The sequence below is a fragment of the Octopus bimaculoides genome, chromosome 3 (genome assembly GCF_046866305.1).
Source record: "Octopus bimaculoides isolate indiv1 chromosome 3, ASM4686630v1, whole genome shotgun sequence".
Classification (NCBI taxonomy): domain Eukaryota; kingdom Metazoa; phylum Mollusca; class Cephalopoda; order Octopoda; family Octopodidae; genus Octopus; species Octopus bimaculoides.
The window spans coordinates 65,972,521-65,991,073 of NC_142930.1; the positions used below are offsets into that span (position 1 = coordinate 65,972,521).

General features: G+C 32.9%; 1 protein-coding gene across 4 annotated transcripts in view; it reads left to right on the plus strand.

Moving 5' to 3' along the window:
* Positions 1–3,188, plus strand: part of LOC106872305 (endosome/lysosome-associated apoptosis and autophagy regulator family member 2) — a 134,333-nt gene extending 131,145 nt beyond the window's left edge. For all 4 annotated transcript variants that reach the window (XM_052966396.2, XM_052966394.2, XM_089349118.1 and 1 more), the window contains one exon: positions 1,580–3,188. In XM_052966396.2, coding sequence (XP_052822356.1) covers positions 1,580–1,584 — 5 coding nt within the window. In that variant the 3' untranslated portion in view covers positions 1,585–3,188. The remainder of the gene's footprint in view (positions 1–1,579) is intronic.
* The last annotated feature ends 15,365 nt before the right edge of the window (positions 3,189–18,553 follow it).

Consider the following 18,553-nt stretch of genomic DNA (forward strand, 5'->3'; position numbering starts at 1 on the left):
GACAATGCTTTCACTGTATCAGATTAATTTAAGTTTTTGTGTGCGTGTGTATGTCTATTTTTTATGAGTTTTTCACATTTAATTTGAAATTATTTTACTTCAGATGTTCATTTTATTGTTCTGTTCTTTATTGTGTGATATCAGTGTTTGTTGCTCGCGTACTATGGAGTTACCACAGAGGAGGCAATAAAGCATTAAATAAAGGATTATATTCTTATATTCCATTACTGATTAGACATTGAGAATCAATTATATACTAGAGTCAATGCAATCAACAGTACCCTTGCCCTACAAACTTGTTACCTTGTGCCATTGATATGGTGAAGCCATTCCATTTTGGTAGCTTATTTTGTCATGATAGGTCAACACTTTGTGTTATGTGTGCCATTATTAATTGTTCTTACTTGTAAAATTTATTGGAATACTCTTTTTTTTTTCAAAATAACATCTGTTTTCAAAAATCTAAAAATCATCCATATACATATATATCAAGATTTGAGGGCAAAATGTATTTAATATTAATCACTGGATCAGTAAAGTGCAATTTTAACGAGGAACAAAGCTCTGCTTTAGATGATTGTATAAAAGAGAAAATAATTACATCATTTAAAAAAAAGCATAACAATCAAACATCAAATAGTCATGATTTTTTTAAAGAAATATGATTGTCAGGGAGGAGAAGCAGTGTTGAGATTGATAAAGCTGATGCTGTTTATGTTCAGAGAAAACAGTTATAAGTCAATGTGTGAATGAGAAATGTTGGTTGGGAGGGAAAGCAGAAAGTTTGATGGTTAGATTATTTTATGATTTTTGTATTTTCATCTATGAAAGAATTATTGTGTGATATTTGTTTGATCTCAGAAACTGGAATTTGTGGAGAAATCTAGCCTGTTACTTGTATTGATTTTTTGTTTGTTTGTTCAAGTAATCATATAGCTTAAATAATGTATGTCTGCAAGTAAAGAATAATTTTAGCTTGTTTTTTGGTTTAGAATGGTCAGACTAGTTCAATATGTTGCTGAAAATTAACACCTGGTTGGATTTTTTTTTTTTATTAATAAGGATCAGAAAGTGGCAGTTTGGCAAAATTGGTATTTAGTTATTAGTGATATCTGAATTTAAAATTTGATTGAGAAAGACTTTGCTTTTTATATTTCTGTTGTTTATTATATAAAATACTAATCATGTATTGGAGTTGATACAACCAACTGCCTCCACTTTAAATGAATAAAAATAAAAATGCTGGCCTTGAGCCTGAATTTGGAATATTATTTTCATAAGGATTAGAGAGCAGTGGATTGGCAAAATTTATATATAGTTATGTCACTTTACATCTAAGATGAAATCCCACTAAGATCAACGTTTCATTATTCTGTGGTCAATAAAATAGTTACCAATGCATGTAGTGGAGTTGATATGTAATTGTTTGTACTCTCCTTGAAGTTTTTGGCCATTTTTTGGTTACATTGAAGGAAAATCAAAGAATGATCAACACTTTATTTTGGAAATCAGTTTATGATTTTGCTTTGTTTTCACTGAATTTTTATTTCAACAGAATTTAACACGTTTTCCATTGCAGGATAGCAGCCATTTTGAAAATATACCATTTGACCATGTAAAGATGCCACTTGATGAACAGTTTACATAAGGTGTCACTTAGAACTACTGGCTTAACATTGGATTAAAAAGAAAAAAAGAAAAAAAAAAAATTTATTATGAAAAAAAATGTCATTCTACAAGTCCATATTTTTGTGTTATAGTTTGTTAAAACTGTGCTTTTATTGGATTTTTACTGGAAACCTGTTTGAAGTATAAAGGTCATTGAACTCAGCTTAAACAGAATCAAAGTATTTGAAAGAAACATTCCAGTGTTTGTAACTTTGCTACAACATGGCTAAACCACTGTTACCAATAGGAGCCTGTTGACGTGTGGATATTGTCTTATACAAGCATACATCAATGGTCCCTCTCACACTGATTTATGTTTTATTGGCAAGTTTAAATGTTCAGTACTGTTATACTAATGTGTCTAAAATATGATGTACATCATTACTATTATATTATGGTTATATGCAGATGTGTCAATATTGTTAACAGACTTTTATAAAATTTTATATATATGTGTGTGTGTGTGTGTGTGTGTGTGTGTGTGTGTGTGTGTGTGTGTGTGTAAAATGAAAGCATTTGACAATACTTTCATATAGGCATATACCATTATTAAAGAATATACAATGCTGTCACACACATATCTCAATGCTGTCGTATGGATACACCTCATACGCTTCAACACCCCTCCACATAGAAATGTGTCATGTTATATTGGCATCTATACCCACCATTCTATTAATATACTATCGTATTAATATTAATATGATAGTATAGTCATATGTCTGAATCTTTGGCTCAATTTTTTTATTTAGTTCTAAAATTGTTCTTCATTTTTTTCTAATAAAATACTTACAATCTTTATTTTTTTGTATTTTATTTATAGAATGCTTTTAAAATGTTAAAAAAAAATTTAATGATTAAATGTACAAAAACTTTGAGAGAATGTATAAATTTGTTTTCTTTTTGGAAATTTATTCAATCATAAGAACAATGAATATATTCCAAGGAGGCCATTTTCATGAAAATTTCATAATAAACTGTCATGGCCAAATGCATAATTTTAAAAATGTTTTTTGTCTGATTATGTAATTCAAGTACTTGTTTTGTTTCAAAACTTAGCTGACAAAAAAAGTAGTTACTTTTTTTTCAATTGCCAATTCTTTATTTATAACTGTGGTTTGGAGAATAGTAGTACTAATTCTAAAATGTCAAAGAGTCACCACAAGCCTTTTTTTTTTCTTGAAATTTCTCTTGTTGATTCCCTCCAGTAGAATGTTAAAAAATAAAAATAAATTAAAAAGAGAACATTTATCAACCCCCACCAAAATTTGGAGATGACTTTCCAGTTTCCAACCCTAAAGTTTCAGAAGACGTATATAAATTATCACTCATAACCTCTATTATAAACACAATCATATTTTAAAATATATATTATCACGCAAAACTTTTCACAGAAACTTACACACATTCTTATTTTATCTGAAGAGAAAAATCTGCAATCATTGGTGGTTTTGTACATTCTTCCAGGAAAAGGTGAGACCTATTGACTTCTTTCTTGAATAAAATATTCTCCAAATCTCCATTTTCTGCAGTATTATTATTTCTAATAATAAACTTGGTTCAATTCTCCTCTATGCACCCTAAACTTTACACATTCAGCTGCTGCTTGTTATTCTTCTTCTTTACTAGCTCTACTTTATACCCTGTTAAGGGTCAGTTGAATATGTACCAGTAACACACTGGGGTTGGTTAATCAATTCTATCCCTGCCTTATAAATAATAACCATATTTGTAACCAAAAGAAATCAATATTATAATGGAAGTCCACTGAGCAGCAGAAACAGTAGAGCAGTTTTATTGATGTTGTGGTTTCTGCGGTGACCATGGATGTTGTTAGCCAACAAAAAATTTCTGTGATGCAAATCTGAGCAAGCTCAACTAAATGATAAATTCTCAATCTTGAATTCAAATTATAAATCTTTATTCTGACTAATGAAGAGCAGGTGATACTCATGAACTTCACAAACTCATTTTCTTGTTGGTTGGTGACTGGAGGGGAAAAATAGACAAGGAAGGAGGAAGGGAGTTATTCTAGAGTGATACAGTTCTATAAATATCATAAAGGACATCCTCAGTGTTTAAGATCTCTGAAACAGCTGTAAGGAACAAATTATGAATCAAAGATGAATTTTAGGCTTCTCTGCTATTCTAAATTTGTTGCTCTCAACTATCATTTTACCTGATTCTGTATATGCATATAAGTTTATTCTACCAATTAAAGTTACAGTTCTTCGAAAGAAGAATTTTATGAAATGTTTAAGTTGTTGGGATTGTTGTGTGAAACAAAATAAGGATGGTGAGAAGTAGCTATTGTTGATATGCTTGATTAAAGTTCTTTCAAGGCTGTGTTCTATCATGGCTGTAGTGTAATGTTTAAAATAAGTAGAAGAATAACGGAAGTCTATATTCTGAATAAAGACATAAACATGCCATTGATATTGTCATGTAGTGTAGTTGATGATTGCCACAATAGACAAAGGATGAAAGATATGAGATGATGGTAGTTCAGTTGGGTTCAGGCTGCATATAATGAATGCACAACACTCATGAATAATTAACAGAATTTTAATTTACTGCACAAATACTTTACATGTTGGGTAATGAATTAAAAATTGTAACAAGGTTTACTCACTAGAAGGACAATTATGTAGCTCTTACAAATAATTGCTTAAAAGCCTCTGTAACCAAACTACCAAGACAGGAGAAAATATACATACTGGGTTCATGTTGATGAACTGTAGCTGCATGTTTAGGTTGAGTAACAGCTGTGATAACAACTCTTAAAAGTAGCAAAATGAGTATGTGGTTAGCTTAGTTGCTGGCAGCCACAAACTGAAGTTTGGTGCTCAAAACGTACCTATTTATATGCCTTGTTTGGAGAATATTCTGGAAGCTTCTAGAAGGATGCATCATGTGATATCTGGCTGCTAGTTGGTCCATAACTCAGCTGATCACATGAAAAATCTGTTACTAGACCATAATTTTAACTTGTCTCCATATCTGCTCACTTGAATTCCTCTTATAGCCACTCTTTACTCCACTGACTTGGTCCTTGGTAAAGATCTTGGAGTGTAAATTCAAATCTTTTGACCACTAAGTGTTTCTTATATGGAGATTCTCTCGATCTCATTTGTTAACTCTAATATATAAGATGCACCCAGTGCAACCTATGGACACATAAGAGGTGCAGCAATATCAAAGGAAGGTTAACTAGGAAGTTAGTTTTCGTTTGTAGCAGATGTTCAGGAGCTATAAACACTGTGAATGTGCAGAAAACAACTTCTGCCACATTCCAGGGAGAAAAACTAGAAGTGCTTCATAGCTTCCGCTATCTTGGTGACCAAATTAGTAGTGGGGGTGGGTGCGCTGAAAGCGTAGCTGCTAGAATAAGAATAGCCTGGGCAAAGTTCAGAGAGCTCTTACCTCTGCTGGCGACAAAGGGTCTCTCTCTCTGAGTAAAAGGCAGACTGTATGACGCTTGTGTACGAACAGCCATTCTTCATGGCAGTGAAACATGGGCCGTGACTGCTGAGGACATGCGTAGGCTCGCAAGGAATGAAGCCAGTATTCTCCGATGGATGTGTAATGTCAGTGTGCATACTAGACAGAGTGTTAATACCTTGAGAGAAAAGTTGAACTTACGAAGCATCAGTTGTGATGTGCAAGAAAGACAATTGCGCTGGTATGGTCATGTAGTGAGAATGGATGAGGATAGCTGTGTGAAAAAGTGTCACACCCTAGCAGTGGAGGGAACCTGTGGAAGAGGTAGGCCCAGGAAGACCTGGGATGAGGTGGTGAGGCACGACCTTCGAACATTGGGCCTTACCGAGGTGATGACTTCTGACCGAGACCTTTGGAAATATGCTGTACGTGAGAAGACCCGGTGAGACCTAAATCGAAGGCCTCAGGCAGCCCACTTATACATACCTTCCTTCATTGGACACTAAACTCCGCTTGTGAAGACCTGTTGAGGCAAGTGAAATCGAAATCGAATTAAATTCGATGACTGGCACCCATGCCAATGTCGTCTCCTTCATTGGAAACGAAACTCGGCTTGCGAAGACCTATTGGGGCAAGCGAAAGTGAAACCGTCAATGGCACCTGTGCCTAGCATCACCTTCCTGGCACTTGTGACAGATGGCACGTGTACAGACATTCGAGCGAGATTGTTGCCAGTGCTGCCGAACTGGCTCCTGTGCAGGTGGCATGTAAAATACAGCATTTTGAGCGTGGCCGTTGCCAGTACCGCTTGACTGGCCTTCGTGCGGGTGGCACGTAAAAGCATCTACTACACTCGGAGTGGTTGGCGTTAGGAAGGGCATCCAGTTGTAGAAACTCTGCCAAATCAGATTGGAGCCTACCAGTCCTCAGTCAAATCGTCCAACCCATGCTAGCATGGAAAGCGGACGTTACACGACGACGACGATGATGATGATGATGATGATGATGATATATATATATATATATATATATATATATGCATACACATATATGGTTGTGTGGTAAGAAATTTGCTTCTCAACCACATGGTTCAGGATTCAGTCCAATTGTGTGACACTTTGGGCAAGTGTCTTCTACTATAGCCTCTGGCTGACCAAAGCCTTGTGAGTGGATTTGGTAGACAGAAACTGAAAGAAGACTATCGTATATATGTTTATGCATATATCTATGTATGTTTGTGTTTAACTCCCACCACCGTTTGACAACCAGTAGTAGTGTGTTTACGTCCCTCTAATTTAGCAGTTTTGCAAAAGAGCCATATAGAGTAAGTATGAGGTTTCAAAAAATATTAAGTCCTAGGGTTGTAGTGAAGACTCTCGGCCCAGTGGTTAGAGCATTTGGCTTACAATTGTGGTTGTGAGTTCGATTCCCAGCTGGGTTGTGTGTTGTGTTCTTGAGTAAGACAATTTATTTCACATTGCTCCTGTTCACTCAGTTGCAGCAACACTGGTGCCAAGCTGTATCAGCCTTTACCTTTCCTTTGGAAACTGTGGAGAGAGGAGCCTGGTATGCATGGGTGACTGGTCATCCATAAACAATGTTACCCAAGCTTGTGGCTTGGAGGGGAAGTTTCTAGGTGCAATCTCGATATCGTTCATGATCTGAGGGGATCCCATATATATATTGGGTCATCCCATAAATGTGTTTTTTCAATTGCATGAACTAAAAGTCAGAGAAGGACGGGATAAACTACCTTCATCAACTTGCTATAAAAGCAGGTAGTAATTTTACCTTGTACTTATTCTTAGTGCAAGTTTTGAAGAGTGCAGTTCGACTTTAACAGTTATTTTTTCAAAGCTATATGTCTTCAATAAAAGTAACAACGCAATGGAAAGTGCAAGGAACATTAATGCAGTATATGGGGACTGGGCAATAAGCATAAGCCAGCGTCAACAGTGGTTCCAGAAATTCTGAACCAGAAACTACAGCCTAGAAAATGAGCCTCATCCTGTGCAACAAAATCCCATCATAACTGTTGAGGAACTAGCAGAGAAGCTTGGATTTGGTCTTTCAACCATTCATTGACACTTGTGTGCCATTGGAAAAGTCAGCAGATTGGGTCAATGGATTCTTCACAAACTTCCCAAGTCTAAGCACGTGCAGAGAGTGATTGTACACAATCACTCTTCTTTGCTGTCATGTCTCATGAATGAACCTTTTTTGGACCAAATAGTAACTGATGAAGAGAAATGGGTTTTCTATAAAAATGTCAAGTGCTGGAAACAATGGGTAGGGAGAGGAGAAACACCGGCACCCCAGGTTAAAGAAGGTTTTCACTTATGTAAATTGTTGTTATCTGTTTGCTGGGATATGAAAGGTTTAGTCCACTTTGAACTTTTAAACCCAAACCAAACAATAGCAAAGGAAATCTACTGTGAGCAGCTTAAGTCAGCGCCAGAAGAAAAACGACCATCTTTGGTTTCAAGTTAAAAGTTGTTCTTCCATCAGGATAATGCTTGGCCATATACAGTGAGGATGACATTCCAAAGACTAGAGCAGTTTGAATGAGAAACGATGCCCCACCCACCATATTCACCAGACATTGCCCCATTTGATTATCATTTATTCTGCAGTCTTCAAAATCATTTGGATGGAGAAAATATGAATTCTGTAGATGAGGCCAGAACAATACTGGAGGAGTATTTTTCATTATGGACAAGTGAATTTTGGAAGAAGGGCCTTGCAAGTCTACCAGATAGATAGAAGAGCATTGTGAAAAATGAAGTATAGTATATTTTAGATTAAAAAGGAACTTTGTTTATCTTAATTTTGAAAAATAAAAGAAGTATAAAAAAACACATTATTTATGAGATGACCCAATATATATCTAGATGCAGATGTGACTATGTGGTAAGAAACTTGTTTCCCAACCACATGGCTCAGGGTTCAGTCCCACTGATTGACACCACGGGTAAATGCCTTCTGCTATAGCCTTGGGAAAACCAAAGCCATGTGAGTGGATTTGGTAGATGGAAACTGAAAGAGGCCTATTTTATGTATATATAGTTCAAATTTACAAAAAGATGAAGACAGGCGTAGGAACAACAAGCAGGTGTACTAGAAGAATGGAAAAAGTCTTTTACGTTTTGAGCCTACAGTCTTCAACAGAAAGGATTAAGAGGAAAAAAAAAAGAAGAGAGAATAAAAAAAAATGGAGAGAGAAAAAATATTTTTGTAGGAATCTATTTTTGTATCTGTGTTTGTTCTCACCGCTGCTTGACAACTGGTGTTGATATGTTTATGCCCCTGTAGCTTAATAATTTGGTTGAAGAGACTGATAAAATAAGTACTCGGCTTAAAAATAAGTCCTGGGGTTGATTTGTTTGACTGAAAAAACTGAAAAATCCCTCAAGGTGATGCCCCAGCATGGCTGCAGTTCAAATGAGTGAAACAAGTAAAAGAGAGAAGATTATATGTTCTAGGGTTATAAAAATATAAAAAATATCATGACTGTGCTAATAGAATAAAATTGCTTATTGTGAACTATGAACCTAACAAGTATCTCTTTCATTAATTAAGAGGCTTTGTTTGTAGAATCTCATTTCAGAAATCCTTTCAAAGTTTTATCAATATGATGTTTCTATAATTTTAAAATAAATTTTATAAATAAGCCTCTTCAAGTCAGCATTTCCTGCCTCTATATGTGTCTTCTTTGGCCTTTCTTTTTTGTTAGTTCCTTTCACATGAATCTCCTGGTAGTCCTTCTTTACCCATCTGTATTCATCCATATATATTATGTGTCTTGATACAGTCATGTCTTTTGCACACTGCATCTGATTCCTGTTACACTCAGGTTTCTATCAGCTAATCTGTGCTTCATCATTCATGCATGTTGACATTACACATCCAGAATATCATGCTTGCTTTATTTCTTTCCAACTTCAAACACATCCTCTGCATTCGCCCCATGTCTTTCTGTCGTGCAGCATTGCAGTTTGTATTCACAAATTGTATAGTCAATCCTTTGCTTGAAGTAAAAGACTCCTTGTTGTCAGCAAAGGTAATCATTGCCTGAAAATTTTCCTTCTTTATTCTTGATCTGGCTGCTTTGATTTCAGAAACACCTTCCTCCTGTTGTTTAGGTTGCCTTGGTAGTAGAAGCTATAAGCTACTTCTATAGAGCCTTCTGAGCATTTATATATTTCACTGATGTTCTCACTGCTAACTATTTTTGTGCATCTATAACAGGCAATATATACATACATATACATGTGTGTTATTTCTTTACTATCCACAAGGGACTACACACAGAGGGGACAAACAAGGACAGACAAACGGATTAAGTCGATTATAACGACCCCAGTGTGTAACTGATACTTATTTAATCGATCCCGAAAGGATGAAAGGCAAAGTCGACCTCGGCAGAATTTGAACTCAGAACGTAGCGGCAGACGAAATACCGAATGTGTTTATTAATATATATATATATATATAGGGGGTGGGGTCTTTGTGTTTGTCCCCTTCAATTTGTTTTATTAAACTCTTCAAGGTGATGCCCCAGCTTTGCTACAGTCCAATATCTGAAACAAGTAAAAGATAAGAAATGTAATAATATATTATATTTTAACATCCATTTTTTCATGCTTGCATAAGTAGGACAGAATTCATTGAAACAGATTTTTTTCTTTGGCTGGATGCTCTTCTCGTCCTTACCAACCCTCACCTGTTTCCAAGTAAGGTAATATTTCCCCTTGGCCTGACATGTTTTCACAGACTATTGGAAGTGAATGACACTGCTTGCATGACTGACAGTCAGTTACAACTATCACATGATGCCAAGACAAGAGGACAAAATACACATACTCACACAACCTTACAGAGGAGATGTCAAGGGACTGAAACATCTGGTACCTTGCTGTACTCAAGAAGACTCATCATCCACAACAGAGTGTTAATTCTGCTCCTCCCCACAAAGAAGAGGATAGGCCTGCAAGAGCCCTGTGCCAATGGTGTAAAAAGCACTTGTGCTGGTACCACGTAAAAGCATTTGTGCATGTACCATGTTAAAAAAACCCCAGCACACACTGTAAAGTGGTTGGCATAAGGAAGGGCAGCCCATCATAGAAAACAAGCCGAAATCAGCTCTGGTCAAACTGTACAAACCATGCTAATATGGAAAACAGTCATTAAAGGAGGAGGAGGAGGATGATGATGACGATGATGATGATGATGATGATGATGATGATGATGACGACAATGATGATACACACTCACACACACACGCAATAGTATTCTTTCAATTTCTGTCAGCAAAATTCATTTTAAGGCTTTGGTCAGCCCAGGGCTTTAGTAGAAGACATTTATCCTGGATCTAGATATGTGGTTGGGATGCAAATATCTTATGACAGCCATGCCATATAAATGTACATATATATATATGAATATGTATACATACATACATACATACATACATACACACTTGCTGACATTCACTTCAGGTAGTTCATTGTACACACCTATATGGAATACTTAAATGCTGCAAAACAGAAACTGTATCACAAATTACAAAACAAAATTTGACTAAATAAATACAAAACGCAAGAGAGATTTTAGTCTGCTTAGTTTTATTATATTACTTCTTACATAAAAAAAAGCACAAGTAACAAATCCCTATTAACTGGTTTTGAACATTGACAGTCCTTATACAATGCTCATTATTTCTGGCTACCTATATTTGGCAAAGCCATAATTTTCTAAGACTTCATGAAGAAACAATCTACTTGAACCAGTCAAAACTATATATTCAAAATTAAATTTCTTGTATGACATTTTCATCATATATACATAGATACATACATACAAACATATATACATACAAATACATGCATGCATACATACATACATACATACATACATGCACATGCACACACACATTGTATATATATATATGTTATTATGTATGTATATATAAATGTGTATATGTATATATATGTGTATATATATGTGTGTATATATATATACATATATACATACATACATATATATATATATATATATATATATATATATATATATATATATATATATAGATGCTCACATCCATATATATATGATTTAGTTATTATCATATAATGTCCCTTTCATTTCAGTTTGACGAGTTTCATCCACACAGATTAAAGATTAGGATACAAGCAGTAGTACTCTTGCAGCTCAGAGCAATTATCTATTATATGTATGTTGGGTATGTGTGCCTCTGTGTGTGTGTATGTGTGTTGCATGTATGTATGTAGTATGTATGTATGTATGTATGTATGTATGTATGTATGCATGTATGCATGTATGTTTGTATGTATGTATACATTTGTCCATGTAATATGGCACATATGCAAAATTTCAACATGAAGTGATAAATAAGATATATCCTGGCACTAGCCTTTGCACTTGATAAGATAAGAAAATAATAACTTGTACCACTGGAAAACAAAATCTGTATTTGCTAAATTCAATACAGGGATATGTTTAAGTGTATAGCAAAACAACAACAGCAATAACAACAACAATGATTGCTGGAGATGATTTTTTTCCCCACCTTCATTTTTTGGCGGGCAAGTATCTAAAAATAAAAGGAATTTTGAAATTTAAAGTCATTGTTATTTTGTATTTTGTCCTTATGATTTTATTTACTTTTTTGTTTACAACAATGAAGAAATATTTTCTTTTTTCTTTTTAAAACAACAAATAAACAACTTCATTTAAGATGCTACTGCATAATAAAAATTTTCTTATGCATTTATTTACCCTGCAGTCACCACCCATTAAAACTGGAACAAATTTCCTTTACATAGAAATATGACTATATATATCATCATGGATTCTCCTATCATTAGTCAATGTTATGAGGGTCCTGCAATTTCCTAATGAACAATATGTATATATATATATATATATATGTGTGTGTGTGTGTCTGTGTGTGTGTGTGTGTGTGTGTGTGTGTGTGTGTTTTGTTTTTAATTATTTGAAATCTTCTGAGGGAGGAATTGGCTTCTAGCAAAGATACAAACCTGTCGTGGGAATTATGCATGCATGCATGAATCTAGGTATGTATGTATGTATGCATGTGTGTATGTATGTATGTATGTATGTATGCATGCATATGTACATAACATATGTATGTACATATGTACATACATACATACAAGTATGTAATTTTTTTTAATAATCAGAAGGAAAAGGTCCTAATTTTAGATATGATTTAATAATGTTTTTTTTTTCTTTTTACATCCTTTTGTTTAAAGTTACTTTTGAAAAAGATGTGATTTTAAAAAAAATTGTTTCTTTATGGAGAGTTAAGAAAGAAATTTTTAAAAAATAACAGTTTTTGAAATTAGGGGTGAAATTTTGACTGCAATGTCATCCCCAGCAAGTTTCTATTACCAAGGAAACTATAAAACAACTTTTTTTTCAGTTTTCTGCATATTTCAGTGAAGCAATTAATAAAGAAAGTGTTGTGAAATTGCCTCAAACACAACTGCACTACAGACTGATACCAAAAACCATTTTGTTTACATATATATTATATACGTATATGTACATATACATATATGTTTGTGTGTGCGTGTGTGAATATATATATATATATATATATATATATATATATATGTATGCACACACATATATGTATATATGATATATATATGTTATGAATATTTTAGTAACTGGTTGAGTTTTGTCTTCCAATGGCTGCTCAGCATTAAAGCACAAATTTTGAAATGACAATATATTATCACTAAGAGACTATATCATATATTATATCATATCATATACAGCATATATACACACATATACATACATATATACATATATATACATGCGCAAACACATGTATATATGTAAACATATGTATGTATTTGTATATGTTCAGACATACTTTTTTGTTTACTAACTTTCATTAAAAGGTTTTCAAAATGAAGGAGAAAAAACATTGATTGGGTCAGCGTATGTGTGTGAAGATTTTCTTAAAACCTTCAGTTCGCTTTAGATACTTTAAATACAAATGAAATCTGTAGAGCTCAGTCTATATAAGGAAACAGTATCTCAACTACAAATAGGACCACCATCTGCTAACTAATACCTAAAACAATGTATTAGTAATGAAAATATATTTTATGGTTATTTTTCTATTGGTATATTTTCTTTTTACTGTATTTTTGTTTTTTCAGTTTTATAAGGAAAAATGTCACTTCCATAATATTATATGAAAAACTATATTTCTGATCACAAACTCTTTTCATGCACATTACCATTACACCTATGAAATTAGAATAAAATAGAGTGACCTGCTTTTTTTGTTTAAAAACATGATAATTTCGCAATGTTTACTTCTTAAAATATTGTTTTTCTAGGAAACAGTCAATTGAATTTACGTCCATATACTAATAATTGCTTTTGTGTTAATGCTAAAAAAACATCACTAATTATTTATTAAAGTGTAGCATATGTATATACATATATTTGCAAAGTTACATATCTATAATATGTAACTTTATACATATACATACACACGCCCCAGGGTAAAGACATATATGGAACAATAAGGACGAACACACTGGACGGTGAGATGAATATTACTTGAAATGTTGGGTATAGAGTACATCCTTATTTCTGAGTTTATTTCAGTTTCTATAATTGGTTGTGCTTGGTATACACCATTATCCCTAAAAATATATAGCATATAAAGAGTATAGTATAAAGAGACTGTCCTGTGTGCATGTATAGCTTGCACAATGGGTAGTTCTGGAGATGAATCTCCAATATTTGATTTTTATAGCTAGCACAGGTTTTGTTTCCGCATCTAAAAGTGATATGAATCTCTAAAGAAATATATTTAAAAAGCTCTGTCTTCATCTTTAGAAACATTTGGATTAATACATTTTTAGTTACCTATATTTAGAAATTATGAATTTCTCAAGATGTGTTAAATATCTGTTTGTCAACATATGTGTAAATATAAAGCAAGTAAAATGAATTATAATAATATAGTTTATAAACTTCTAAATATACAGAATTGTATGTATAAAACTGTTGAGATATGTGTGTGTATATGTATGTATGGCTATGTATGAATATAAATGCACATATAAATTAATTTGGATATATATGTGTATATATATAAATTTATATGGATATGTATACAATATCTGTACACAGATGCATATAATAAACCCATGTATGCATAAATGTGTAAGGAAACAATAGAAATATTTATCTTCAATTTCTAGAGAAAGACAACTCTAAAATATCTTTAAAGCAGATGTAAGGAAGAATATGATTGAAGAATGTAACTTTTGTCTGTATTCAAGTACGTGATTTTAGGGGGATGAAATTTAAATTTGCTTAAAAGAATTCAACCAATCAAAAATAACTTGAATATGGAAATCTTAAATTAAAATAGAAATAAACAAAATGAAGTTTTAATGGTGAGTTTCAGTGGTGTAGTGGTTAAATTGAGGCAATGCTTCAGATTATGTAATGGACAAAATGTAAATTATACACAATTTCATTGAATATCTTTCCTAATGATTCCAACTTTCAGAAAAATTAATACTTCAATAGATGAATTAATAAGAAAAATTTAATAAAAGAGAAATGTTATTTGAGTATATTTTTTATAACTTTCATGGAGTTATTTATTTTGCTATATATATATATATATGAGTGTGCTTGTTTTAGGGACAACTACTAGAATAACTTTATTAACAGTATCTGTACCCTAGCAATACTGGCAAGAATTGAGCTATATGGGTATGTTATGTATCCTGCATGGGAATATTAGAACATCAAAGATACTTTTTTATAGTGAGTTGTCTGATGGAACCTTGATAGAAGAGCTTTTTGCAAAATGCTTGAAAGATCAGCTGAAGCTTCTGATCACAATGGCGAGCATTCTTCCTAGATAAAGATGGCTTAGATAAAGGTGGTTGATTTTCAAAAAGAACAACGTGAGAGCAGTCACCAGAAGTGCAACTTTCAGAATAAAAATACTGTTAAAGATAAGATGAGATGAAAGTAGAAGGATTCCATTTCCCTAAGCAGCGACTGCAGATTCAATAACATATTAGTCCCTACCATCATAGAATGTTTGTCCCATCCTAATATATAGACACCTTTTTATTAATGCTGACATGCAAAAGAATTGTCAACGTCATGAGTTTTAATTATTGTTAATATTTAATCATTATCATTATATTATCTTCATATGCTAATACATTATTAAATGGTTTTAATTTGTCATTAAATTTAATTTGTTACATTCATTTTTGTCATAAAGTGGAATCATTAAGGCATTCTTCAGGAAACACTTGAAAGATATTTCAAAATTGGTTTTTGAAACTTGATGCAAGCGTGGTTTAAACCAGTAGATATCTGTTTTAAAATCACTGAACATGTATTTCATTACTAAAACCATCTTGGATTTAGTAATAATGGCAAAGACATTTAGTGAAAAATGTAATGATTGCTTAATTTGAAAATTCTTTTAATCTTGTTGAATAATTGATCCTGAATAAGATGATTTATTTCCATATTAGGTCCCCATTAGCTTTGAATTGATGAAAAAGATCGTCTGAGTGAAACAATTTGTAACCATTGGTCTACACCATGAAAGATCAGCTGAATTTTACCCAATGTAGTGTCATATAACTTTTATAAATAAAGAGCATAAGTGATACCTGGGATTTTGTCAAAAATGCAATTGATATTCTATTGAAGAAAGGGTCACCAGATATAATTCTTTTTTTAAAAAAATGCAAGAATTACCATTAAGAATATAATATTGCTTAATGTGATATTACCCCCTCTCTCCCGAAAAAAAAAAATGAAGCAAAAACAAATCTGATTTCTTTGAAAATAACAAGCTGTTAATAACAAACTACTAAAGGTCTTAGTGAACAAATGTAATATCAGTTGATAAGTAGAGTATCACTCAGTCAAACAGGCCATTACATGTAAAAATATAACATCATTCAATAAAAGAGATATATCTCAGACAAAACATCAAGGAAAAATTGTTAACAAACCAAAAGTTTGACGTAATGAGTAACAATTGGTGGCAAGATGGCCGAGTAGTTCGGCTGAACAAAATAAATGAAAAGTTCACTTGAGATCTGATTAACTGGTTTAGGATGGTTGACTGAATAGTACCACATACAGTGTGTGTGTGTGTGTGTGTGTGTGTGTGTGTGTGTGTGTGTGTGTGTGTGTGTGTGTGTGTGTGTGTGTGTGTGTGTATGTCTCTGTGTGTGATTGTGTAGTTGTGTGTGGTTGGGGGAACAGGAAAAATTAAAAACATCAAAGAAAATTATTTCATCTTTTATAGAGATTACAGTAATGTAAAACAGTTCAATATTGCAAATATTCATATTTACTGTAGAAAAGAATATACATATACATAAATATATATGTATATGTATTTATGTATGCATATGCATACATTTGTATATATATGTATACACATACATGTGTATATATATATATATGTATGCATACATATACACACACACACCATACTATATATACATGTAGAGAGAGAGAGAGAGAAACGACAAAGAGACAAAGACAGAAGGAAGTACAAGAGAAGTGAAAGAGAGAAAGAGCATAATGTTTACAAAAGTAGTAGTAGCAGCAGTAGTAGTAGTAGTAGAAGTAGTAATGATAACTTGAACAAGAGCACATAATATAATTATAGTTTGACATAATCTTCAGCTCTAAAAGCCAAGGTCCTGGTATTCATCCATTTAACCAGTGGCCCCTTTCAACAACAACAACAACAATGTTAACAACCATGATGTTTTGTATGTAGTATACAAACATAGCAATGATAAACAACCTAAAAGTATGTCTGTGAAGAAGCGCAGAAACTATTGATCTTCACAGTAGGATAATGGCATTATTACATAATGATTAATTAAATATATAAACTTGAAAATGTTTAAGGTGTATGTAATAAAACAGACGGAAGAAATTAAAACTAGCTAAAGTTAAAATATCAGTAACAGTTTAAAAAAATAATAGAAATGCAATCTGTAAAAAACTGTGTTTTGGGAGATATTTGTATGAGACATATTCATATGAATTATTATCACCATATAAAAGATCTATGATACAGGACCATATACATGTGGCTGACAAGCAGAAGTTTTTATATAAAAGCACAATGAATTGTAACTGCAACACAAGGCACTACACTCCTATAATCCTACAAAATGTCAGTGAATATTACATTAACCCTTTAGCATTTAAGCTGATCATATCCAACCAAAATAATCTGTTTTATCTTCAAACTGGCCAGATCCGGCCTCTCATGCTTACCCTGCAATGTTATTCTAAAAATAAACAATCATGTCATTGAAATCTCAAAGTTATAAGGTAATGTATAACTAGTTCATATCAATGTGAATAAATAAGCATTACATTTGACAGAGATATCTGAGTGCTAAAGGGTTAACATCTCTGTAGTGCAGACCATTCAATTGAACAAGTTGATCTTATTTTTAGTGGGAGCCCAGTGCTACAACTAGTGTTAAGTGTTTACTGAAGTGCAACAGAGCTTCTGACACAAGAAAATCTGTAAGCACTGTTAAATCTTGACATCAAGTAAATATTGAAAACGTATCTCAAAGGGAAAGTGAAATAATGGCTATTTGGTATGTTATTCTATTTTCTTCGAGAAGGGGACAACAACTCTGTAGAATGTACAGATTACATATTGGGAAGAAGATTCTGCAAACCATCTTGACATAATATTTAAAGGCTAAAAAAACATGGCTGTCACTCTGATTATTAGTGTGTTATGATCAGTGGACAGGGAAATTGCAATGAAATAAGATAAACAAATGTTCACATAAAAGAAAGAAATAATAAATTTCGAGATAGGGATATTAAAAGACTGAGCCATTAAATCAGATAAAATAGGATTCAAAGTTAAGAAGGGGCACTCATAAGAGTAAAGTCTTCTTGGAAATTCCGGCATTATGAGTGACAATTGCTTGCAAGAAGGCCCCCATCAAAAATCACAAGAACTTGAGAATCAAGAACTTCAAGAGATTAATTGCAAGTAAATGCACAGAAGACATTGCCACTTATCTATAATCTAATAATAGATATGAGTGTATCTGTCAGCAAACATATGTGGTACACTTCTCTAAGTATCTAATTCCTTAGTTCTTTAACAGATTCAAACAATTGCAATTCTTGCTCTGTTGGAGTGCTACCTCATATCAGTAGTCTATATGTTATATGTAGTTATTCATGTGTGAAAATATAAGTATAGATATTATTCTTCCTGTTGTTGTTGCTGCTACAGTTGTTAATGTTAAATAATATAAAATCAAGGCAAAACAAACTTTTTATTTTTATCTCATGAAGATTTTGAACATAAGATATGCTA